Raw genomic sequence first — 27,249 nt, forward strand, 5'->3', positions numbered from 1 at the left:
GTGCATCCCGCTCCAGGGGACTGCCAGCTGCTTCATTTTCGTTACCGCAGCACGAACCGCTTTCTTTTAAATCCTTCCTTCGGGATACGCGTATTTCTCGGTACATCGCAATACATGTATACAAGCGTTTCACTTAGCTATTTCAGTTGTTGAACCTGAAGTCTCGTTGGTCAGCGTAACACTGCCGGTAAAAGCAGCAAGGTCAATCAAACTCTAGGAAATGTTTCATAGTGATGATGCTCGCGTCAAGCGCAGTGCATGTTACATAAATTTCTACTAACTGCACTTTCCCCGTTTAGGCGATGAAGCTAGCCGCCTCCAGAAAATAGTCGGCTCAAGCTGTGTGCCGGTGATTCGCTTCTCACTGGCTTTATCTACACCTGGGGACAGCGTTCTGTGTTACGACAGTAGAAGGTACGAACTCCAGCCACCCCGTTCCATAGACCTGTGTGGCTGGTTCGTTACTGTGTGAGGATAGCATGTTTGTAGAAACAGTCGCCTCGCCCTCACAGCTGCTGCAATGGCTGCAACTCCAGCGCCACAAAAGGTTGTCCTGTTGTAACGAAAATTGTAAAGGAGACTCATAAGCTCCCCCTTAAGGGTATGTATGACGCGATAGCTTAATGCCTTAGCGCCCATATATGCAGAAGGTCATTCTCTACTTTACATTCGTAGATCCCTGGGAGTTTTCATGACCCCCCCCCCCCCCCCTGGCACAGTGGTGCAGTACTTGAGCGATGCGCCACTACCCTGCAATGGGACGTGCTCCCAGCGGTGGGCCTTGTGCGACCCAGGGTGGTATTAAGTGCAGCCTGCCACGGTGGGCAGTTTGCTCACTATCGGGTGGGCAGGTTGTGATTGCACCGCAAGGTCACGTGACCTAGGTAGCTTACCTGCCACATAAGTTGCTCACAGGGCATCAGGTGCCAGAGTCATGCTCGTGATTTTGCGCTCACAACGCCAGCAACGCTGACACCCGATTTTCTGCGTAACGGGGATTTAACGCTATCGGGTCAATACGCCGCTTCCCAAGCAAGAAGTGAACGACGAGGCTTAAGTATTGCCTTTAGTCTATTTTAGTAACAGGTATTACGCGTTCCAGGTGTACTGGGGAACAGTGCCAAGTCGATTCTATCAGAATGATTCCTGTCTCAGAACAAGATGAGTACAGAATAATGTGTGCTGCGCTGCGCACGTAATCAGCACGAACAAAAAAAAAAATTGCGTGACGCGCTGTGAATAACGGTGGTCAGAAAAAAAAAGACCACTTTTCTGCGCCCTAAAACTGCACCATGGATTACAACAGACGTCACAGTCTAAAACTCCCGTGTTATATGGAGCACTTGAAAGTTATTTAAGAAGCAGCGAAACGTGTACCGCGGGCATCAACCTTCCTTCATCGAAATGCGCGTTCGTTGCTAGATGGCAGCAAACTCGGCTTTGCGTTCAGCAGCAGAACCGCCGCAGCGGGCGGGTGTTTTTTTTTTTTTTCTGACTACAAAATGTGATGTCATTTCCCCGCCAGTGATTACAATCGTCACAAAACCATGGCAGAAATAACACTCGTACAGTAAAGCGAAAAGTCCCGGCAGCGTCAGCGGTATCTCACGCATACGCGCGTTTAGCGTGAGGTCTCGGGGTCGCTTGTTGTCATCGATTTTTACCTCGCTCTTGTAAGCCTGTAAGAGTGATCAACAGATCGATGTCCTCAATTCTACACGCACGGTAGTCTCAGTCTCTCGAAGGTACATATACTCTGCGGGGAAGGAGGCAGGGAGTGTTTAATTTGTCCTCCTGTTTCCATTAGTCGAGCCAGAATCGCCACACCAGGCTCACTTACTCGTCGATAATGCCCTTGAAGAGAATGTTGGTCGACGAGCCGATGATGGAACCGGTGCCGCCAATGTTCGAAGAGTACGCAATTGAAAGCAGCATGATTTTCTTCAGCAGGTCGTGGTTCTTCTTAATTAAGGCTCCACTAAAGAAACAAGAAATGAAGGGGGAATGACATCAGCAGCTGACTGGCCAGAAACGGCTCTTGAAAGGTGCGCAAAAGAAACAGATACACAGCAAAAGGCACGACCCTTATTCTTTACCGCCGATCATATAAAGCATTTGTGAAAAGTTTAGAGCCCAAGGGGGGTTTACATCCAAGACGAGTAGTAAGGCTCTTGTAACGTACGTGAAAGTCGTCTTGACCTTCTGAGGGTGAGGACGAAGTATGTCTGTGCCCTTCAAAAGATGTGGGACTCTGAAGGTGTATACCGAGCCACACAGCGCGGCCAAGAAGCAATACCCCGTGGGCTCTGAACTTTTGATAAAGGCTGTATGTGAGCTCGATGGCGAAGGAGCCACTTACTATACATTTTTTTTATATAAATAAAAGCAGATACTGTCTGAAATCACTTTCAAATAGATCCTCCGGTTGAAATGCCTGTGCCCGTTGCGCCTTAGGCGGTGGGGGCTGGGCAACATTATTTTTATCTTTTTTCATCTGCCCAAACTAATTTATGCTGAAACACCTCGGAAAAACAAAGGAAATGGTTGCGATGCCTATAACTACTCGCAAACATAATTGTTTCGAGAATGAAAGTACTCGAGATATCAGTGGTGTGTTATGCCTTTCACTATAGTCCCTTACCAGCCGGAAAATTAGCAGATGAAATTGCTTTTTTTCGGTAATAAGTGACTCACCTTGGATCTGCACCAATCCCGAGTTCAAAATGATCACCGCCTGCGTCGCCATTTTGCTTGAAACCTGCAGTGCCAGGGCCAAATGAATTTAAGATATCTCAAGAGTATCGTGAACGGCAGGGAGATGCGGTTGCTGGTAATCCCGAGGCCACACGTACTGCCCGCGTTCATTGGCTCCCAACGACCACGCCCCCACGAGCACCGGTCTCCCAGTCACACTTTCTAAATAAAGTTTTTCATTACCACCACCAATAACAATGTGAGCCAGCCGATCCAGCGGATATAGGGAGGCGGCAAGTGAAGCATATAGGCGAAGACAGCATAGCCTTGCTACATGGGATATGGAAACAGATGAAGGGCGAGAAACGTGGTTGCGTGCGCATGCAGATGCCATCGAAAGAAGAGGCGAACTATTAAGTTGTTGGAGTAATGTGCAGCAGAGAGGCGAGTACAAGTGCTTCAGGCCCCGCTGAACAGAGGAAGCGACGACTCGAATCGTAACGAGCAGCTCGGGCGGCTTATCGCAAGGGAAAAGCCGAGAATCGACTGGCGCAACATGAAATTTTCAATAAAACAAAAAGTATATAAAAGAAACCGAAGTTAAACAAAGTAGGCAGAGAGCAGATAGAGAAATTTCTTCACAACACGAAGTGAACAAGGGAGGGTAGTCCTCAGGGTGCTTGTCGAAACTTTGGCAAGCACCCTAAAGCTAAACAGGGCAAACGTGCTAGCGCACCTAAGTGCCGTTTAGCCTGATCAATTAAATTGGGGGTCATTTTTTTTTTTTGGTACAATTGGCCTGAACACCCATCTCTGAAACGTGTGAGAAGGCTGTGTGGTGTGCGCATGTGTTATACTTAGTATGTCGTACGTCACACCAAACACTCCTCCCTGAAGCCTTCTCTCAGTCTCTGCAGCGTTTACCTGTGCGAAAGCTGGGTGAGAGATTTGTACGAGCACGTGTATTTTATACCTCAGAGACAGTGTGTGCGCTCACTGTCATTAAGTCCAATCTGCATCCGTTTTCTACATCTCGAATTCCTTTCCCTATCTCCTATGCTCTTTGCGGGTGACCAAAACGAACGCTTACAACGACGCAAAACTGATTGCATCAGACAATAAGTTTCCATTTACGTTTGCCCTCGTCTCCACTGAATATACTATGAAGGTGAAGGGGGAAAAATATGAAGGTAAAAAGTATAAGGCCCTAAGACTACGAGATATGCATTAGCCGATCTCACACTGAGAAACCACACGAGGTTCCGCGCGCGACAGCCAACAGCTGGTATATAAGGTGAGGTGATCAATGTGATCGGGGTAAATTAAATCCTGTGAAGGTACCCAAATGCGCATGGCGTTAACTGCGGCTGCCCCTTGCAGGCTGTTTAGATCCCAACCTAGAATTCATTGTTAAACAGCGCGTGAAGACGGGACACACGCGCAACTGATTATATTCGCAGAAACGGTCCTTATAAGTATCCCTTCCTTGTTTAACTACGAATCATTACCAACTCGCATCCTTAATTAGGCTAGAATTCTACTGGACATTGCGACAGTCAATAATTCTGCACTGCTCATCGACGAAAGCAGTGGCAAAAAACGCACAACTGTTATTCGGCAGCACTCCGAAGAGACGCATTGGAGTGAGGGAACTCACAGTCGTTTGTTGGCACCTGGTGGTAGGAAGGCATCGCCATCTTGGCGGTAAGGGCAATGGCCATGGGCCCCATGATGGTGGCCACGGCCGTGTTGGGCATCCACATGGACATGAACACGGTGATGGACATCAGGCCCAGCAGCACCCTGTGGGTGAGAGGAGGCAGAGCAATGAAGGAGGTTGTACAGCTGGGCGAATTGGCAGTAGTTCACTGCGGGTACGTGGCACTGCGCGAAGCAGACGAAAGAAGACAGCAGAAGACGACTTTGTTTCGCAGAAGGCAAGTGCCTATACCACGTGTCCAAGATGAGTGCTCTATTTCTTCAGCGTCACATTAGTGCTCTAGTTCTTTAGTGTCACATTACTCTGATGTAGAAGACGTTTGCTCTTCTCAATTAAACATTAGTTGCCTGTAAGCGCCCGTCCATGTGTCTTCTACTTTTGCCTTCCGTTAGTTTCGCGCTGTACCAGCCACAACGAGATTAATGAGGGAAGGGAACTGCCGATCGACGCAAAAAAAAAAAAGCGCCGCCGCGAAAGGTTACAGCAAAGGATGCATTACCAAGGCTGCGATGCAAGGTATGAAAAATGAAATTGAAACTGCCGATAACAGGTTCCTTGCAATGCAATTCTTTCTCTTTTTTTTTTTTCATCCGGTGGCGTAACCCCAAAAGAGCCATTTTATCTGGAGCAAATATCAGACATGTTACGAAAGACGGCATTATTTATGACCCAACACGCATGACACCATATCATTTATCACGGTTTCTCACTGAAGCGTAACACGTAACACGAATTTTGAATATTAGTTGACGCAATAACTTTCCTTCATAAGTCTCTGAGTGTGCTAACTTGCATTTCCTCTAATGACCGCGAGATAGCATACAGAGGACTGCCCAGCTTAACTTTATCTATCAAACTTTATTCATTATCCATTATCTATGATCAACTTTATCCATTCGTGTTACTGAAGCATTAGCTCTGTATAATGACGGCGTGGTAATCAGCGCTAAAACTTCTGAACATTTTTCAATGCAAGTTCAGTGTTCTCGGTCGCTAAGTGCACTTAACACCGTTTATCGACATGCTGAATGGTACAGGGAAAGCACAACCCCAAGGTATACGTATATTTCATCCTCCCACCACTCACAATCTCTTACAACACTGTAATGAAACTTTCACGCCACTTTCTTTTTGGCGCGATAAGCAGCGGACAGTTCGCCTGCACGAGATAGATACAGCGGCGAAAAAGAAAAGTGAAAGATGAGCGCTTCTGTTTCCAAGATAATCGCACTGCTTGGACATGAACACCGCAGCCCTCATTAATGCGTTATTTCATTCATTTACCTAAAGTTATGCGCTTCATATTTCTTCGAGGGCAGCGGTGGTGGTGGGGGGGGGGGGGGGGATTATTCTACCTACTTCTCTACCGATTCTCATATACTGTTGATGCGTTGAAATTGCGTCGCTAAAAGCCCTGGCAAGCAAAGCATGCAGCCAGTAATTTCGTCGCTCCGGATGCGGCCACCGAACCGAGTGTAACATGAGGCAGCTGGCGACACTCGGCACACGGACAAGCACCAAGTCTGGACGCCTCTGCTTTCAAAAGCCTTTTTTCTGCGCTATTTTTTTCGCGATGGAGATGTCTATCGCCGGTACACTTACGCGTTATCAAGAGAAAAGGCACACAGCCGGGTAAGCGTACGCAACCAAGCATTTGCCCCTCCTCACGAGTGCAGTTGCCACACCAGACATCTCTAATTTATAGCAGCATAACCAATAGGGAGCAATACGCTACAACACCAAGACAATACTGCCAGCGAGCCAATTAAGACTTGAGCGCAAGCATTGGGAAGCAAATAAACAAACATGTTCTTTCAGGAACATTGTGGCCACAGCAGATACTACGCCTTGCGTTACCTTAGCTGTGCAACGTTCTGGAAACTAAAACTTGCATTGAGCGACACGCTTGCCAATTCGCAAAGCTCGCATCGTCTGCAGGAAAGGAGCTTGACTGGCTGCCCCCTTGGCTGTTTTGATTGGCTAGCGCGTGGACGCCGGACAGTTACGAGCCATTTTTGAGTGCGATTGACGCCCTGAGAATCCGGGCCCTCCGCCATCCGACAGCCGCTCTACTTCCGTCTAGCCTGCACGGTACAGAGAGGACGGAGTATCGAGCCAGAATGATCGAAGGGACGGAAGCGAGTGGCACTCGGTCCGGTGGGTGAATTATGGTCGGCCCTGTCGTCAAGGGCGAGGAAAAGGCGGCCGCTCGGATGGCACGCGCGAGTGCGTTGCACCCGACCGAGCCCTAATATCAGAGATGGAACGCGCCGAGTTTGAAGGGAACGGCCACCCGCGGCACGGGTCGGTGTTCTCCAGTAAGCAATATCGCCACTGTGCGCCGCTTTTGTGCCCAAAGACGGGACGTGGAGACGAGGCACAAAACTGGACGAGGTACAGTCTTTGTCAAAAGTTAGAGCCCAGGGGGTTTGCTTCTAAGCCTCGCAGTGGGACTCCTGTAACATTCGTGGTAGTCCTACCCATTGGAGGAGGCAGGACCAGAAATCTTCTTACCTTCAGCAAATTTGGAGCGCTGGAGATGCATTACGAACCAGACAGTGTGCTTCAGAAGCAAACCCCCTGGGCTCCAAACTTTTGACAAAGGCTGTACCTCCGAGGATCATTCGACGGAACGATGTCCCTTTGGTTTTCTCCAGCAGATCCTCAGAGGAATCAATTTGTACGCGCCGAAGCGAGGATTTCAGCTGCCGCAGGATCGCCTCCCGTAACGCGTTTCTTCCTCGTAGCACACAACATGAGACTGCGGCCAGCTTTCAAGTCCTAACTGCTGAGGCGGCAAATGCGTTGTGAAGAGGCGTCGACAAGTACCGCGAGGTCTTCGTCAAACGTCCTCTATATATAAGTTTGAGTTGTGACGCATATAGGCCTAACGATATGTCGTCATGCCGTAGCGTTATGAAAGTTGTACTCAACTCTGTAGGAGCCCATTTTGATGAACAACTGCACCGTAATTCGTTGATCAAATTAGTTTTAAATGGTGATGCTTTATAGCACGGTAGTCCATGGTAGCGTCATGCTACATATGTAAAGCATTTATTGGCTGTTATGCGTTCAGAACATGTTTTTCTAGAGGCGCACTGTAGCCAAGTATCCCTCTGTAATCAGTTCATTACTGAATGGTACCTTAGCTCCCTATGCAACAGATAAACTCTTCCTAGTGACGCGTTTAGCAGTTAATAAAGACTCCACAAGGCAACCAAAAATTGTAATGCTCAATTTTTGTTGTCGTAGCAGCAGCAGTAGTAGCGGTTGTGGCAGAAGAACGAAGTAATAATGCCGAATTTTGCCCTGGACTGACTTGCATTGCTCTACAGTTCAATAAAGTAGTTTACCACTGCTATTATTACGTCTGCTTCTGCTACTGTTATTACAACCAAGGCTACTAGCTTCGCTAAAAGAACATTTGCTTCTGTAGATATTCACATTGTCTCCTCGCAGCTTCCAAGACACGTGCCTTCTGAACAGTTACGCACAGGTGCAAAACGCTGATGTCCCCGTTTTCTCGCCCTTGGTGCATGTGTAGAATTTCGGTCAATGTGTCCGCATGCCATAATGTAAAATGTGCCAGTAGTTACACATTTCGCGAACAAAAGAAGTGAACACTTTTTGGAAGCCAAGAAAGGCACAGTGGAATCATTGCTGCTATTAATTTAATGGCGGTGTTCATTAGAACAGCAATGAAATTTGTGATTATTTCAGACAGGAGATCACAGGAAGCAGAAGACAACCATGTGCGGATGGTGGAAGCGTAGGTCATGCGTCCGGCTCTCACCATCGGCATGTGATTGTTGTTTCTGTTATGAAAAATTATCGATTATTAAAATAATTACTAAGTTATTTCCTTGGTTCAGCCCCACCACAAAACAGTAATGGTAACATTCTCTTCTACTTGCCACAGTTTCAAAGACTGCTGGCTTCTTCTATTGTTAACAAGCCAGCTTTGTGGCCGGATGTGGATGCCAACTTCGATGTGGATCAACATTCTCTCCGGAAGGACACACCAAAGAAAAGCTCCTTCGCAGGCGATCTTATTGAGAGATTACTATAAAAAGTCCACGTTAAGTAGGCGGTATTCGACGCGCGTCACATACAGAGCTTGGACTTTCGACGAGATTCTACATACTATATGCAGGACTTTACTGAGTTTAAAATAGTAAAATTAGTGTTTGAAAAGCAATGTGTATACTACCAAGGTAAGGCAACGACGGTCATCTCTTGCTGGCTTTTATTTTGAAAGCGCTCGAAGCAGTGTCTTGAAACCGTGTCCTATGCTTTTGAAACAGCGATCCATTTCCACTGTCCTTTGTACATGCATTCTTTTGCCCAAATTTAGCTCCCAGCGACACTTATGAGGATTATGACTTTAAATGTTAACACGGTACAGAATTTCGCTAGTCTCGAAGTTTTGGCTTTTCAAATGTGTCCTTCGTGCATGCAACAAACACGAAAACGAGCTTTCAAAAGGAGCCTAGGGACTTGATTCAACAAAAACTTCGCGATGTTGAACGACACCACACCGCTTCAGGCTAACACGTGAATGACATTAGACGTCAGTTGTATTTTGCTTTAGTACAGTCTCATTTACATTACTGTCTGTTAATCTGGAGCACTACTACCAAGACAAACTTGCGCAGGCTTGAGATATAGCAAAAACGAGCTCTGCGTTGCATAGAAGATGTAGGTCCGCTAGAACATACATACCCATTATTCTTAAAACATAATTTACTCAAGATAAACGGACTGTTTCAACTAAAGCTTGCATATCATATTTATCATGAAGTCACCCATGACCCAGTTTCCTTTTATGCTTTATACTAATTCCCTAACAAGAAACCTTATGATTTCAGGTATAGTCATTTTCAAATGCCTCTGATGAGAACGAATTATGGTATGCAGCACATTGATTACTTAATTCCTCATTTACTTAATAAACACCCGCGTATTATGGAACTTCTGCAGCAGCCTCGTTCCCCCCGTAACTTCAAGAACAATATTAAAATGTACCTTCTCTCACTGTCTCCCCCATAAAGTGTCCAGTTTCTAGGGGTTTTTTTTATTATGCTTATTTTCTTTTACTCGCTAGGTGTATGTCCAGGTGCGCTATTTTTGGTTTTGTTGTCCTAAAGACGTAGGAGGTATGCGATGCGGTTTTCATTGTTTTTGGTTTGCGTGCTATTTCTCCCCTTGCCTGTATATTAATTCTGTGTATCTCATTGTTTGCTATTTCAATTTTTTTGTTTTGTCCTATAGACATTTTAGCTATGCTTTGTTGTTTCCTTCATTTTTCATTGCATCTGTGTTAATTATGTGTAACTCATTGATCGTTACATATAATTCATGTAGTACGTATGCGATGTTGTTACTTTTCTTGTTTTGCTTTGTGTACTTTGATGCGTAATTTGCCACCCCCCTGAGCAATGTAACGGGTGACGGGGCCACGTCAGGCAAAAAATGAATTGCCTTTTGTCCCGTCACCTCTGACAAATCGATGTAAAAAAAAAATAAACTTCACTTCACTTCACATTGCATGATGGCCCCAACTACGCACTGCTTATCCGTGCAATCAATGTTCATAATAAAAAGTAAACAAATAAGTCTGCATAGAATAGTGCAAGCATATTGGCGTCATCAACATACATTTGCATGCAATGAATATGCCTAGACCGGCGGATGACAGAAGAAAGTCATGTGACAGGTGTTCCGATATAGTCACGTGCAATTGCGCCGCTGAACCAGTGTCGCGTGCCCGTCGAATCGCGCGAACTCCGTCAGAGTTTGCATGCATGCAGTCGCGAAAAGCACAAAACACTCATTTTTGTGCGTATTGGCGCCGCAGTTAATTGGGCGTAACGTGCTGTTGAACCTAGACGTGTCCTTGCAACTGCGCAAACGCACCTCAGCAACCGCAGCGCGACGCAATTGCGCAAGTGAAACCCGCAGCAGATCGCCCAAAGCGGGCTTCGGCGCAACTGCGTGGGGTTACTGCAGCGAAGCCAGCCGAGGCGGCAGCGAGGGCAACGCACGCGTTGGCCCGCTCAAGGCGTCGGTCACGACCAGGCAGCATGACCGAGGAGCATGCAGCTTGCTCTGGTTTTTTTTTTGTGAAAAGAAATATCGGCCTGGGGTGGCAGCTGAAGGATTCTTTCTCATCGATGTATGGGCAAACCACCGGCACCAACCGAAAATGTTACAGACCGAAACAATATGAAGAGGGAAAACAACTAAGCAGAAGTGAAAATAAATTAATTTCTCGACGGTGAACCATATGCACCTGTAATACTAATCGTACCTATAGACCCGCACCGATCTGTGACGTGAGCGAGATGCGGTGGCGCTGCTTTCGCCAGCTGGAAAGATTGGCGAAAAACATGGGAGTGAAAAGTAGGCTTAGCGCCCATAGGAGTACATGGAAGCAAAAGTTTTCTAAGCAGTTTTCTGATTTAGCAGTTCATTTGTGATGCCCTCCCTTCATGCAGAACAGCCAAATTCATCCTAGAGCAGGTTCTGGAAGTATGAAGCGTCATTTCGAAGACGATGTATGTATAAAACACCTACGCACGGGAGTGACTCCATGATCGTGGTACGGAGCGGTAGCACGGCCCGTAAAAACACATGTAAGCGGAACTTTCAGAAATATTTTTCTCGTTTCACACAGCACGCATGGAGGCGGCTGCTATTTAACATTTGGTGAGTCCTGTGAGGAAGAGTGTGACGAAGCACGCTTCGTCATTTCGAAGCTATCCTTGTAAAACGCCACGATAAATCTGTGTCGTTTAGTCCCATATGCTGCCGCGTACGCTGAATACAGGCGTTCAAACTACACAGCCTACACAGCATTACCTTAAAAAGCAGTTCTCAAACGGCATGATGCGTACGAAAGAACCACACACTAGAAGACGGCGGCGCACACGATACCCGCGGCCGCTTCGGAATCACGGTGCGAGTCGTCTGCTACATTGCGCGGTTCGGTACTGTTTGAGGACTGTCTTCAGTAAAAACCTACCTATGATGCCTAATTTGAACGGCAGTAGTTGCGAGGAAATATAGCCCACGAGGTAGCATGTCGGACTACACGAGAAGCTTGCACGATTCGCGGAAATACCCAGTGGATAGAGCGCCTTTTGAGAGTATGTCTGGCTTCACAACACAGATTTATCGTGGCGTTTTATAAAGATAGCTTTGAAAAGAGGAAGCGTACTTTGTCACGCTCTTCGTCGAAGCACTCGCCAGTGGTTAACAAGCAGCCGCCTCCATGAGTACTTTGTGAAACGAGAAAAATATTTCTGAAAGTTTTTCTTAGATGTGTTTTTATGGGCCGTGCTACCGTTCCGTAGCCCGATCAGACAGTCACTCTCGTGCGTAGGTATTTTAAACACGCATCGCATTCGAAATGACGCTTCATACTTTCAGTGCGTATTCTAGGATGAATTTAGTTGTTCTGCACGAAGGGACGACATCACACGAGCACTGTGAAATGAGAAAACTGCTTTCGAAATTTTTGCTTCCATGTATTCCCATCGGCGCTCAGCCTACTCTTCACCTCTCGTCGGAACTGCCTGCCGAAAATCCCCGGTTTGTTTGTAAACACGGTGTTGGTCTATACCTTCCAGCTGCATCGCGCGATTTGAGGAAACTACTGCGGAAACAAAAATTACGCATGATTGAGTGTAGTTAGGCTAAATTCGCTTTAGATGCGCCAGAACTTCGGTTGCCCTTCGGTTTCGGTTCGAGGCTCGGTTTTCAAGGTCAAACAGGGTTCAGACAAAGATCGGTGAAATCGGCAAGTGGGGGCCTTGTGCTAGCACACTAAAACTGGAGGGGACTCCACCTTAGCGGTATGGCGCGATGGCGTCAGTGGGCCCATATAAGCGGAACTGGTCACTCTCTACTTTACATTCGTTCTTCGCTCGGAGTCCTCATGCCACTCCTGGCGCAGTGGTGCAGCGGTTATGCAATGCGCCACTGCCCTGCAATGGCAGTATGCTTGCCACCGGTTGGGCTTGTGGGACCCACGTTGCTCTTTCCGAGCGACCTCTCGCGACCAATTATTAACTGAACTGCCAACTGCCACGGTGGGCAGTTGCTCACAATCAGGTGGGCAGGTTGTGATGACGTCATAAGGTCACGATATCTTAGTTGCCCGCCTTGCACCTAGGTAAGAAGCGTAAGCAGGCTTCTGACAAACACCGGCAAAGTCGCTGAGTGCTGACGCAGTAAAGCTAAACCCCTCCAAAGCAGATTCGAAGCGCATTCTATGCGTTGCACTGGTAGTGCTGTGCTCACCGACCTTCCCTCGCTGGTGCCGACGGTGAGGAGGCACTTGAAGGCGAGTCGTTCGTGCAGGTCGCTCGACTCGATAGCAGTGGCGATCATCAGCGAAGCCATGAACAGCAGGCCCGTGTTCTGGGAGCAGGACAGGCAGAGCGATGAAAAATAGAGAAAGGCAGGCTTTTTGATAACAACGATAACCGCTCTGCCCGGCTTATACAAGGAAGAGCTGGCACGCCTGCTTACATTCAAATAGAAGGAGGCCACTTCTTCTGTGGATAGTACGCCCAGGAAGGGTAGTAGAACGATCGGCAGTAATGACGTCACCGAAAGGGGCACCGGCTCCACCACGTAGTAAATACCCATCCAGAGCGTCACGAAGGCGACCCACGCGGCCTGCGTTCCATGGAGAAGCATTAGAGGCGCTCTAAGTCAAATTATCAGTAAAGACACGAGTACAATTACCGTGTGCAGACGGTTCAGGCGCGTCACACGCATACCTGGCTGATATTGAACAAGAATCGCAGAGGACATGCGTTACCGTGATTGTTGCTGACCAAGCCGCAGCGCTGGCTTGGCCAGTCGGGGACAAAGCGAGCTAACACGAAAAGTGCCGCCGTACTGCTGCTTTTTCTGTGAGCCATGTCATTCCTGTGCAGGTCTACCGCCTCAGAGTCGCTAGGTGCTCGGATGCTTGAAAATCTCTGAGGTTCACAAAGCACAAGCTCAAAATCAGGCTGGTAAGCTCTGATGACGAGCCAGTGCGGGATCGAGCTAGCGCAGATTTTGCTCCCCTACGATCTCGGCAGTGATTCGTGGAAGAGGCGAGACAGGGCGTCGCTTACAAACTTAGTCTTCAAAATCGGGTTGTAAAATCATACCGTGCGTTATATATTGAATCTCACTTTTCTGTGCTTGAAGATGTAAAAAAACTCGGTCCATATCATAACCGAATAAGACACAAACCAAATCCACAGAGGTCGATCACAGGAACATTTAAGTAGCTCTGTTCGACTCGGCATCATTCGGAGCAGTAAAAAATTACGAGTACACAAATGTGTTTTGTGTTTCTTTTCGTCTCGTCTCTAGAACAGAAAGACACAGCAGGTCGATCGACATGACCTGTCGGTAGATCGCACTCAGACAACTACATTCAGTATGTGACTGTACACAGCCAGCGCCTTTCAATAAAGTTGCTCCCCCTGACCCTAGAGACAATGAGCTCGCAGATACCCATTCGGTCTGCGTAACTCCAGGCTTCAAGCGACATCTAGGAGCTGCCACTTTCAAATTTATCCCGCACAATCCCTCAGTATAGGCTGCCTGTCATATGGGCCGCAATGCTTGAAAGCATTTTGAACTCTGTCGTATATCATAATAAAAAGACAATAAGCATCGTTAAGTACGCAAAAACGGTGCGGACGAGACAGACATGCAACGAGATAGGCGCACTCCAGTTCTCTGCATCGTCGACGGCGTTTGTACGCTCTTTCTTAACGATATTTCTTAACGATAACGATAAGAGACCTCAGTTCACCGATATAGGAAGCAAAAAAACAAAAAAAAACACAAGTCCCAGTGGTTGCCGGCGCTCTTATGGAGTCCGAGCCACCGCGCGTGAACTCACATCTGTGCCTATGCTCAGCGGTATGGGAAGGAGGATCAGAGGTGTCGCCGTGGCCAGGATAGGCTTGAGCGCTTTCTTCCATCTTGGAACTGGTATCTTGTCTTCCATCCTGGAAAACACACACAAAAAAATCTGCCTGAATACTCAAAAATATATTGACCTCGACCCCTAGTACAATATCGCTAAACCAAGCAATCAAGATGACCGCAATGAGTCATAGAATGTGTAGAGAGATATGACTCCCAGCAGTGTTCAGACGACTAATCTACCAGAAGGAAGAGAGTGTTTCTAAACTAACATCGTCCGTAAGTAATTAGCAGGATTCGTGTTGACTGTACACAGCTATAAACAGCGCCATTGTTGCAGTGCACTTCAAAGTAAATGCCCTCTGACAATTCCACGCGCCTGCACTGCAAACACGACGTGCTGCACTTCAGTGCTCCGACGAGGCCGTCGACACGGAACTCTTCGTGATCACCCCCCCCCCCCCCCCGCCCTTCAGCAAAAAAAAAAAAGAAAACGAATATGGAGACACTTCCGTAGCGAGCCGCCGTGTTACAGGATGGAGCACGCGTGAAAGGAGAGAAAACAAATGGCAGTGGTTTAGCTCTGGTTAAACCTGCAGGATTGCGAAAGCAACGAGGAGAGAGAGAGAGGAGATGGAGAGCGCGCGGCAGCGGCGGCGGCCCCGGCACGCTAGCTATGCGCCGCTACTGCGCATGCGCAACTGGCGAACGCGGCGGCAGCATCTCTGAGTCACCCGCGCAGCGACGGCGGCGGCGCGCCAGCTGTGCGCAGTATGGCCTCGCGCATGCGCAGTATTGCCTTGCCTCAGCTCCGGAAAATGGCACGGCGACTCGCGTAGTGTTGCTTTCGCAACAAAACTGCGCATCCGCAATAAACGTTGAGTAGGTTAGAGATTGCCGCTGACAATCGCAGATGTGAGAGACACAGACTGTGGGGCCCCAGCTATGGTCCCATGAAGCCGGGGAAGCCGTCATAAGCAAAGGTGCACTCGATCATCGCTTTCTTAACTCACTGTTCCGTTTCCTTTCCGACAGGCGCGTTGAAATAATTGCCGTACGCCGGTATACACCTCTACAATATCGGCTCCCTGGTCGTCGCCATATTGCTCGCCGGACTATTGTGTGCATCTGGCGCTAGCGCGTTGGAAGCGGCAGCGAAGCCATTTTGCAGCAGTCCAGAGAGGAGGCGTTTCGACCTCTCCCTCTACCCGACGGAAAGGTTTATATACTCAGCGTAACGCTGTTGCAAACAGGAATATGCGGATTATGCACGATTTCGGGAGAATCCGAGCCCTGAAGGGACAGAGACGGGCGCATATTGTGGGTGGCGATATCATCTGTGGCGTGCGTGCGGCGAAGATTTTCGGAATTTTCACCGCACATGACTCCCTTTGTGAAAATCAAGCCATAGGCGAAATTCTACGACGTCATTTCAGGACGGAAGTGTGTATCTGGGCCAGTTGGTGCAGAGTTTTAGACACTCTGTCCCCTTAAATGCCGCCGAATGCTGGATAAATTATCAGGTTTTAGTCAGCGCCCTCTGCTGCGTGTCTATTCTTACGTCCGGTGTCAAGCGCTGTTTTCTCAGCAAAATCGGATTGGAACTACAGCTTCAAGTTCGCTTATTGTAAAACAAAACTGTTAAAACAAGCACATCTCGCATCTATCCGCGTGCCACCACATTACTTATCGCACGCCTGGTGTACGTCCGCCATAAGGAAAAGGGGGGTCATCTTTGTACTGTACAATGGGACTCCTTTATTAAGACCAAGGTTTTCTTCCATCGCCCAATGTTGCGCATTTCTTCTGCAGAGACATTTATCGCGGTCTCCCCTATAGTCAGTCAGGCTTACTTGCGCGCTATCTCAGCCGCGCACCCGCAGAAACCGCCTTTCCGGCGTTCGTTGCGCCGACAGGAACTGGGTCGGCCAACTCGAGGTGGCGGTCGAAGGCCACCTGCCTAAAACATCCGCTGCGAGCGCTTGCAGCGCGAATTTCCGAGAGGCTTCCTTTTAGCGGAAGGATGAAAGGAATATGGACTCGGAAGGGCCCGGACTGACATCGATACGAAAAAACAACAGCAGCAAAATACAGACTTCAGGGATAATTTTGGCTAAGTAGAACGTGTTGTCGGGCTAGTTGTTTCAATACTTCAGACATGGCAGTTGCGCGAAACACACAGACACAAGACGGTTACGGGATGAGCGCAAACTTACAACTGATTTTATTCAAAAAACACAGCACATGTTTAAAGGACAAAAAAAGAATGCTCTTTGAGCATGCGCAGCGAAATTATACATCTTGTGGCAATCAGTAGCATACCAAGGCCTGAACTTACATCGACTTATTGAGAAAGGCTACCTCACTATTGTACAGTACGACCAAAGAATCACTAAAGAAAAGAAAGAAAGCAGAATCACAACAAAAGAAAAGAGAAGATGCATGTATCAGTGATTCTTCGGTTGTACTGTACAATAGTGAGGTAGCCTTTCTCGATAAGACGATGTAAGTTCAGGCCTTGGTATGCTACTGATTGCCACATGATGGATAATTTCGCTGCGCATGCTCAAGGAGCATTCTTTTTTTTTTCCTTTAAATATGTGCTGTGTTTTTTGAATAAAATCAGTTGTAAGTTTGCGCTGGTCCCGTAACCTGTCTTGTGTGTGTGTGTGTTTCGCGCAACTGCCATGTCTGAAATAATTTTGGCATGCTTCTAGAGTCAGTCAATAAGGAAGCCATTTGCGAGTTTCGATGTCGGCATGGTCGGGTTGTCGCTGACGAATACAGGCACAAAAAAAAGGGGAGAAATGGAAATTCACAGGAACAAGTGTTAAAATGCTTACTTGAGAATGTTACGAGACACGGCGCGGGAAGTTCCTCGGAGTTGTGCAGCCGCGTAGCTATGTCCCTCCAATGCGGCACAGTGGTGGTGCGCTGTGAACGTCTAAATCTATTCAGATATAGTACGTCTGTGTGCGTTCATGTTGTCAACGGCGATTGCCGCTATCAAGGATAAGGCTCGTTTTCTATCCACTGGTCGCCCTTGACCTTAATAAGAGAAGCTTCTCTAGGCTGAAGGCTGGACCCTATATAAATGTTAGTCATACACGAAAGGCGCTGGACTGATATGTTCCAGGATATACGACTCTGTTTCCCCCTGTCTGGTCTGACAGTTTCTAACCACGGCCTTCATACCGGCAGCTTGGCACATCTTTTGGCATACTGTGCAACAGACAAGCGCGAAACAGTCTTCCCGGTGAATATTACATCACGCTAGGCTCGCTGGTTTCTCATGGCGGTAACTCTTGGGGCGCACCAAGACGTGGTGTGGCAGAAAAGGGAGACGAACACGTGCGCTGAAAAAACTCCCCGGATATATATTTGACGACACCCTAGTGAAAACAATGTATTATTTCCTCTTTGTACGGAATACGACAAATATCTGACTGTTATAATGTAGGCTCAAAGGATTTCTCCTTGAGTCTGATCATAAAGACAACCAGAGAACAGCCGCAAAAGAGCGAGGAATAAAAATCCGGAGCAAAGGCTTGTAACCCATACGCCACACAGAAATCCGCGGTAGATTAAGGGCAGCAAAGATGGAAATCTTTCTTCACGAACTTGAACAAGCGGTGGGAGAACACCCTCAGTTGATTGACCAACGTTTCGGCACAGAGACTTGTCTTCTTATGGGCGACATGGGAGAGGCCTTTACCCTGTAGTGGGCGTAGTCAGGCTGATGATGATGATGGGCGAGGACAAGTCATCTCGTCGGAAATTTGGTTAGCGCGAACTGCGGCTTCCTTCCCGCCCCTAGGTCATTTTGTGATAACGTTGAACCAGATACGCTGTCCTTATTCACTACTTCCACATTAGCTACGAAATGAGCAAATTGTCCGCGTTATTAAAGATGACCAAAAGATAGGACACAGGAAAGAAAAACATAAACGTCGGTGCCCAAATGTTTCGCGCGAGAAGTACTTCAAGCAATAGATCAGAACAGCGAAAGTGACATGTGAACTGCCGCTAACGGCAGGCGCGTGAGACAACGCACGAGAAACCGAGGCATTCCGTAAACTTCCTTCATACGCGGACAATATTCATCGTCCACTCGTCTGCAGCGTGTGTCTCTGTTTGTTGCATAGCCGCGAACATCTGGGCGGGCTGTCTAGAATCTACAGCTAACGAAGCACTTCTGAACAGCTGGTCCACAACGGATAGGTGTAAGACGGCACAGCGGCGGGGTGATAAAAAAAAACTTTATCCGCCCGCACCTGTCGCTTCGTGCAGGAATTGAACTCGTAGAGACGTTATACCGCCGAAAAAAGATCCGTGTTCCAGTAGCTTGCGCCTAGATAGCAACTCCCGAGGTTTCCCGGGGATCAATTATAACGAAACCTCTCATGTGCATTCGGTTTCCTGCCTTGACAATTTTCGCCATATTTCACTACTGTGCGATGCGCTATTTATGCGCAAACTGGTTTTATTGTAGACCGTTAAACCACGTCATTTGGTATGAGTTAAGAGTTCGCCTAAACCTTCCTGCCTTTCCGTTCATCCTTCTCTATCTTTCTTTCTCTCTACAGAAGAGTTCAGGTGATGTCTGCGTTCTCTGCGTCATAAACATTGCTCGCAGATTGACTGCCGCCCTGCAGTGTTGAGAGAAGCCAACAGCCACAGAAACCAAGGGGCACAGGGGATTTTTAATTCATTTTTTTTATTTTGTGGTGTTGATCAATTTATAATATTACTGAATATGTTATCGCTTAAAGCTAATTGATTAGAAAAGCAGAAGAAAAAACAACCACATGCCGCCGGTGGGATCCGAACACGACCTCCGAATTACGCGTCCGGTGCTCTACCGCTGAGCTACGGCGACGGCTGTCAAACCTTCTGCTTTCGGGGGTATTTATGTTTTACAAATAACCTAACCTTGGGAGTGTTCACCAGCGCCACCCACGCTCTTAAGCGGCGGACGTAGCACGTCCTGAGCTACCGCTGATGTGACGTAGAACGTCATCGAACGGCGAGGGTGGAAGCTGTGTGAGAACCCTCTTATGCTTCCTAAGGCATCAAGGCTGCCAGAACCGAGGCCCTCGTTAAGCAATTAAGCAGACAAGGAAAGGGGAATGAGGGGCTCGTTATAAATATGAGAGAAGCCAACAGCCACAAAAACCAAGGGGCACAGGGGATTTTTAATTCATTTTTTTATTTTGTGGTGTTGATCAAGCGGTAGAGCACCGGACGCGTAATTCGGAGGTCGTGGGTTCGAATCCCACCGGCGGCATGTGGTTGTTTTTTCTTCTGCTTTTCTAATCAATTAGCTTTAAGCGATAACATATTCAGTAATATTATAAATTGATCAATACCACAAAATAAAAAAAATGAATTAAAAATCCACTGTGCCCCTTGGTTTATGTGGCTGTTGGCTTCTCTCATATTTATAACGAGCCCCTCATTCCCCTTTCCTTGTCTGCTTAATTGCTTAACGAGGGCCTCGGTTCTGGCAGCTTTGATGCCTTAGGAAGCATAAGAGGGTTCTCACACAGCTTCCACCCTCGCCGTTCGATGACGTTCTACGTCACATCAGCGATAACTCAGGACGTGCTACGTCCGCCGCTTAAGAGCGTGGGTGGCGCTGGTGAACACTCCCAAGGTTAGGTTATTTGTAAAACATATATACCCCCGAAAGCAGAAGGTTTGACAGCCGTCGCCGTAGCTCATCGGTAGAGCACCGGACGCGTAATTCGGAGGTCGTGGGTTCGGATCCCACCGGCGGCATGTGGTTGTTTTTCTTCTGCTTTTCTAATCAATTATCTTTAAGCGATAACATATTCAGTAATATTATAAATTGATCAACACCACAAAATAAAAAAAAGAATTAAAAATCCCCTGTGTCCCTTGGTTTCTGTGGCTGTTGGCTTCTCTCATATTTATAACGAGCCCCTCATTCCCCTTTACTTGTCTGCCCTACAGTGTTGCTATTCAAAAATTCCAGGTCCGTTTTCGCTCACTTTAGCCATATGAACGACGCCATCTCTTGCTGCCTCTGCTCTATGCATTCAACGTGCAAGGACAGTTAGATCGAAAATATTTGTGATCTGTCCCGTCTTTGTAACGAAAACCACCACGACCGGGATCACGGCTTAGTTTTGGTAGTCTTTTTACGATTGCTCTACCACAAGGGCGGAGGAAAGAAAGGTGGGTAAATGCAGGAAGTTTAAACAGAATGCCATTCAGCTCGTAATGTTCATGAAATCCCCACAGTTGCATTTTGGTATCATTTCTTACCCGCTTGATATGCCATCAGCACTTCGAAATGTTTACCGTAGTGGATAAGAGGTCGAATTATTAGTTATTGCATCCTGTCACCTTGTATGTCAGGCCTTGGGCAGGAGTGCGTGGTACAGAATGAGGCATTGTACAACAATACAATGTATACCCAGTCGAGAAAACGGGCGCATGCATAAGGGAAATGTGTTACGTACAAAACAAAACGGAATATAAACACTGTGTTACTAGAGTGTGAAACACTTTTCTATGTGTCAGGACATATTATGTAACGCATTCAAAAATGAGGATACTATCGGACACTCAACAACATTTGCAGGTAAGTCGTTCCAGCTGCGCCGCGGTGGCTCAGTGGCTATGGTGCTCGGCTGCTGACCCGAAAGACGCGGGTTCGATCCCGGCCGCGGCGGCTGGAATTTCTTTGGAGGAGAAATTCTAGAGGCCCGTGTACTGTGCGATGTCAGTGCACGTTAAAGAACCCCAGGTGGTCGAAATTTCCGGAGCCCTTCACTACGGCGTCTCTCATAGCCTCAGTCGCTTTGGGACGTTAAACCCCATAAACTAACTAACTAACTAACGTTCCAGCTGCGCATCGTTCTCGCACACAATGAAACCTTAAACAGATTTGTTCTAACCGAAAAATCAATTGCATTTTTTTTACTTAAATGGAAATAACGGGCTTGTCACCCAGTAACCGAAAGACTGCAAGCGTTTTATTTATTCCAAGCTGATCTTGCTAAATCAGATATGACCGTTGAACCTAATTATGAAAGCAGCTGCGATTTAAGAACACTTCTCAACTAGCCAGCCATCGTGATCTTGCCAGTTACAATATTCCCGAGAACGAGAGAACTGGGCAAGCTGGTGACTCATTGTCACGAGAAAATCATAGCGCACAAAACAGGACGAAGGGCGAGAGGAGGCAGGAAACGCGCGATAGCACGTCGCACAATCACCAAGGCGTCGGCCAATCGCAGACCGGGGTATCTGCACCCGCCACAACGAACGGTGCGGCATAAGCGCATGCGCACAATTCTCAGAGGCATCTATGCAAATAGGCCTTGGCGCAGGCTGCCCATCGTGCCCACGAATGGCCGTAACCGGGCTCCTGTGCCGCGACCTCTTAAATAAGCGCTAGAGAACGCGAAAGAGCGTAAAATTATTGAGGACGAGTGCTTCCCACCTCAAGGTCCGCGAGCAGATACCGGAGGCCAGACCAACCACTGCCGGAGTGTGCTGCTGTCTGGCGCCGCTCTGCTCAGGAGTGAGGAGACGGCATACCTACCACGGTACGGCCAACTGCACGTTGACGACGGCGTCTCCAGTTTCCGCGTTGCTTTCATTGTTTCCCCCTTTCCATTCTCGCTTTCTCTCGCGATCACAGAGAACCAAATACGCCCCGCGGCGTGCCGTTGACACTCGATCTAGCTGCCGCCTACAGTGCGCGCTCCATCCTCCGTTTCCCGACTGCAATAAGAGAGCTCAGCGGAAGGCAGCGGAACCTTACCGGCGCCGCTCCTAGCGTTACACGTCTTCCTGCATCCGCCAGACACCTGATCGTCGAGCCCAAAGTTTTCCGATTCCGTAAGTGTAATGAAGCCGCGCAAAGAGGACGAGGATCTCTGTATGCCAGGATGTCGTACTTCTGAGCCGAAACACGACTACATTGTTCGTGCACCTGCCGTCACATTCGCTCCTTCGCAACAACTTGCGATCGCGATCTTTTGAGCAAGCGCACTGCTCGGCTTTCTTACAAATCTCGTCTTCTGTCTTGAACGCAACGTTGAGAATATTAATCGAAAAAAAATGCCAGCATTTTTTACTACAGTGGTAACGCGAAGCCCAGCGGCAGCTGGGTGCTGCGTAATGCCAATGCCTGTGGGACTGACTGTTAGTGACTGTGGGGAGGGGTCCCTTCTGCTGAGAGTGTTAGAGTAGCCGGGTGAAGTGGGCCACGCACAGTCGCTTATCCGTTCATCCGTATACCCACAGATATAAGGCGGGCTTCCAGCGTGACAGGCGCAGCGAGGAACAGGGGTAAACGGCTGAGGCCAAGGGAACTAACGGCGCCACGAGTCCTTGTCATTGTGTTCGGATTGACATTCTGCCAATCGGCGAGTATCGTCAGGATGCTTGTAGTAATTCCGCCGCATAACGAAAACATGGATTTAACAGCTGCAACTGTAAAAAAGTATTGGTGTCCACGCTGATGGGACCGAACGCGATCCTCACACAGTGCCTTCCGGCAAACCGCGTAAACAATAGAAAAAATTCCAGACGATTACGTTACTTCCTAACGCGAAATTTGAGCGCAGCTCATCAGCTGTTACAGCTTTTCGATAGATTGAGAAAAATAATTCGAGCAAGACATGTATGTACAATTACAGACAACTTGTTATTTTTCACACATATTCCTTCTTCAGGAAACACTCCACTAACAGTTCTTTATTGTCATAAGGAAGCTTTGTGGACGGAGAAATATATGGATATATGCTCGACTTGCTGCACTTATGTCTGGTTCTCAAAGACGAGGTCTTCGAAAGTATTTCGCGAGGTTGTCACAGCTGTGGAAGCCGTTACGAGCGAGAGGAACGGGATGTTCTCCCGCATAAGTAGTAAGAAATTCCCGCTTCTCTCTATATCTACATTAAAGTCCCCACCCAGCCTGCCATCCTGGCAGGTGGCAGCGTTTCTGCCACAACACTGTCAATGCGAAAGCATACAGCGCACATCTGTCACAACCGCCACGTAGATTAAAGCACGATTGAGGTGTCCACTGTTCCAAGAGAGCAGTTATGCGCCTTTCTTTGGCTTTCCGAGGTCCCGCCCCATTGGTTTCGCAGCTTAAAGCGCGACTAAGGTGTCCACTGCTGGTTACAACGGACAACGGCGACGGAGACGCCGCGAAATGCAGAAACGGGCGCCAAAGAGCTGCGCTCTAAAATAACGAAGACACTTTGGAAATTCTAAAGTGTGCCTGACGAAAGCATTGTGGTCAACCCACTGCCGCTTCCCCGAACCGCTTGGCGCGGAATCACTGGGCCGCTTCGAAGCCATGCATCTCACTCACTCGACTGCAACGAGACGTCTGGCGAAGGAGCGGCGGTGTAGCTGCCACCGCCGATGCGCGCGCGCACGTTCTACTGCTACTGTGTGACGTCACGGTTGCCGTGCACAGCTGCGCCCCCCACTGGCGCGCCGGTTGTTAAGGGAGGGAGGAGGCTTGCGCTTTTACCCTCTCCTTTCCAAGCTCCCGCTCCATTGCTTTCGCAGCTTAAAGGGTGTCCACTGCTGGTTACAACGGACAACGGCGACGGCGACGCCGCGAAACGCAGAAACGGGTTAAAAAAGATGCCCAGGCTTAGCTTGGTTAAGCCAAGAATGCGTTGCATATTGCGCGGCCTTTTTGCGCGAGGTATTGCTTGGCGGCACTCGATTTTCTCAGCAGCTTTTCCTCCGGGACGTATGGATGGATGGATAGGAGCGCCCCCTTTGAAACGGGGCGGTGGCAACCGCCACCATGCTCAGCCGTTTTTTTTTTGTTTCTTTTCTTTTTTCCGTTTTTTTTATATTTCTGTTTTCTTTTCTTTTTTGTTTGATTTATTTATTTTCTTGTCTTTTTTATTATTTTTTACTGTGTTTGCAATTCTCACCAAGAATCGCCATCATCATTACCTACGGTTTTTCCTCCCGCTGTCGTGACGTCACGTCACGTGGTTTGGTGGCTGCCCGGCCGCGCACAAGGGCTGAACTGAGTGATTGCAATATGCTACGCATAAAAACTGCGAAATACAAGTTCGTGGTAAAAATGAACAAAGTTGACAGGTTACTTCGAGCGCGTGCTAACAAGTGCTACCGTTGAACCCTAGCCTACGAAGTTCGCGAATTTAGACGCTAATACAGTGGTGGCGGTGACAACCAGCCAGTCATAGGCCCATGCATTTTCCTTTCCGTTTTCTGTTCATCCAATTACTACTACTACTACTACTACTACTTCTACTACTACTACTACTACTACTACTACGGTACCGACAGTATAGCAAAACCCGTGACGTCAGCCTTAAGGGGACACTAAAGGGGCGTACTAAGTCAGACTAGATTGATAGGTGAGCGTCACGTGATAGCAAATATGTCATTTTTACCGGAAACAAAACTTTTGTAAGCCAAAAAATTGCGTAAAAGCGAAATACATGTGGTTCCGCCACGCGCCAAGCCGCACAACTGCGGCTGGCGACCCCTGCGCAGGCGCAGATCGCCTTGAGGACGCTAGATGGCGCCACGCTTCCGTCAACACATGCTACCCTGCCGCGTAAGTGCACTGCGTACGCGCTGATTGGTGCCGACGGGCAGGCTAGCACGGTGTTGATCGAAGTCCGTGTCGATACGATACTGATCCATGTTGGCAAAGTCCGGTGTTGATTAAAGCGGTTTTATGGGAACATGGCGCCATCTAGCGGCCTCAGGGCGATCTGCCCAGGCGCAGTGCGGCTCGCGGTACGCGGCAGCGGGCGAACTAAATGTACCAGTAGAGAGTTGTAGCAAAGCACGATCCGTTACTACGGTGAACTGTACCGCTACCGTGGGCCGCTTCCGCGAGACACCATTGCGTACGCGCTGATTGGTGCCGACATAACCTCCTTGGTGCCGACGCGGCAGGCACGCACGCAGCTGACGGGTAAGTAGCGTCATTTGGAGCCACACTGGCGCCTCGCGGAAGCGGATCACGGTAACAGATCGCGAATCGCGCTATAGCTCTCTAGCATCCAATGGACAATTACCGTACAACTACACCTTGCCGCCGTGACGGCTTACTCGGCCGGCGGGTTAGTCCGTTTTCGGCCGGCTTTCATGTTTTCAGAAGTGGCGCCTCCGATTGGTGGAGAGCTCCACCGCAAATGAGTCATAGAAATGACGTAACTGTGCTCATTTTTAGCCTGCGGTTTGAATGTTAAAGGTTTTCAAGACTCATTTTTCCGCATTTCACAACAACGCAGCCACCTTTCCGCACTGAAAAATCGTCGGTAGTGCTCTCGAGCAATGATCTATCCGCTTTAGTTAGTTTGAAATCTCCCTTTGCGTATCTTTATGGGGAATCGCTAACGCTATCCGTTCCATGTTTTATGTCATTCCTGTCACAGAGGAGGAATTGCAGTTCCCTTCAGAGGGAAGCAAGTGGCATTCCCGAAAGAGAGACCTAATCTCTCTTCTCTTCATGTATCAATCACTAAAAGTTCCATTGAATACTTTCACAATTCTTTGCACTGCTTGATAATTGTGACATCCAAAAATTTTGCCTCATCCGCGGATGCTTTCTGTGGGCCCACCATTCAAGGCCTGAGAACGTCCTGGTGTTTTATTAATAGCCAATACACCCATTCCCTCGCCCAGCGGTTACAAAAGCAGCAAAACTCTTCAGCCAAGCAAGGAGCAAAGCAAAATGAAAGGCATTCAGCGCCACCTTTGTCCCTGCTTGATGCAAAACACGGACGACCAACTAGCCTAAAAAGCACTAAAGCTTACGAGAGGCGCACGCGGATTCGAAGATGAAATACACGTTCGGCGCCGCAAGGCACGCACGTGAAAACTCGTCAAACGTACCGCACATGCCGTCCTCAGAAAACCCAGGGCCCGCATCCATTTTAGCTTTCGACAGGCACCAAGAAACGGGAAATTTTCATCACCTGGGGCTCTTTAACTGCGCGATGTCAGTGCACGTTAAAGAAACCCAAGTGGCGAAATTTCCGGAGCCCTTCATTACGGCGTCCCTCATAGCCTTGAGACGTTAAACCCTATAAACATAAACCATAAAACTGATTAATACTCACTTTGATTCAGTTACAATTGAATGTGATGACTATAAATACGATGCAAGAGATAACCATACGAACTCGCTGCAAACAACGCCCTCGTCCTTCCTGTGACCTGATATTTTATCCGAGTGTGCAAAAATGCACAGCGGTTTCTCTGAAAGGTGTTTACGGCGGAGGATAGGGTTGCAGAATATTTTGCGCGGTGCAGCCAGCAAAAGGCTCTCACGTTACTAATGGGGGCAGCGCTTCGTTAGGTCGTTGTCGACCAACAACCGCTAACCTCCTTCCATGTCCGTCTTTTTCTTTCTTGGCGTTTCATAAATAGGCAAAATATTTTTCCATACTGAGGCACCGTAAATGTACTGCCAGGTAGAGGTGCAACAAGGACCTTTCGAGAATGCGCAAGCACAGGTTTCCCAGAAACATTCCCAGATTTTTCTAGACGGTCATGTTCTTCCTGCCTTCATAACCTCCTCTCATCCTCTTTAACCTATGGTGGCCCACTGCGTTCGACTCCTGAGCCCGAAGATGCGGTATCATACGCCGGCCGTGCCAGCCACGATTTTATTGGCTTATTGGGGTTTAACGTCCCAAAGCAACTCAGGCTATGAGGGACGCCGTAGTGAAGGGCTCCGGAAATTTCGACCACCTGGGGTTCTTTAACGTGCACTGACATCGCACAGTACACGGGCCTCTAGAATTTCGCCTCCATCGAAATTCGGCCGCCGCGGCCGGGATCGAACTCGCGTCATTCGGGCCAGCAGCCGAGCGCCGTAACCACTGAGCCACCGC

General features: G+C 48.2%; 1 protein-coding gene across 5 annotated transcripts in view; it reads right to left on the bottom strand.

Annotated features, from left to right (window-relative positions):
* The window catches only part of LOC149365125 (solute carrier family 13 member 2-like), a 125,842-nt gene that overhangs the window by 26,514 nt on the left and 72,079 nt on the right, over nucleotides 1–27,249 (bottom strand). For 4 of the 5 annotated variants that reach the window (XM_089575210.1, XM_089575207.1, XM_089575209.1 and 1 more), the window contains exons 2-7: nucleotides 14,331–14,439; nucleotides 12,950–13,099; nucleotides 12,723–12,838; nucleotides 4,352–4,497; nucleotides 2,695–2,758; nucleotides 1,841–1,978 (exon numbers count right to left, since the gene is read on the bottom strand). In XM_089575210.1, the coding sequence (XP_089431336.1) occupies nucleotides 1,841–1,978; nucleotides 2,695–2,758; nucleotides 4,352–4,497; nucleotides 12,723–12,838; nucleotides 12,950–13,099; nucleotides 14,331–14,438 (722 nt within the window). In that variant the 5' untranslated portion in view covers nucleotide 14,439. Of the gene's footprint in view, nucleotides 1–1,840; nucleotides 1,979–2,694; nucleotides 2,759–4,351; nucleotides 4,498–12,722; nucleotides 12,839–12,949; nucleotides 13,100–14,330; nucleotides 14,440–21,830; nucleotides 21,983–27,249 lie in introns of those variants that run through there. The other variant, XM_089575211.1, reaches the window with a different exon arrangement.

Source organism: Amblyomma mixtum, chromosome 2, assembly GCF_055824585.1.
Source record: "Amblyomma mixtum isolate Tamu chromosome 2, ASM5582458v1, whole genome shotgun sequence".
Lineage (NCBI taxonomy): Eukaryota > Metazoa > Arthropoda > Arachnida > Ixodida > Ixodidae > Amblyomma > Amblyomma mixtum.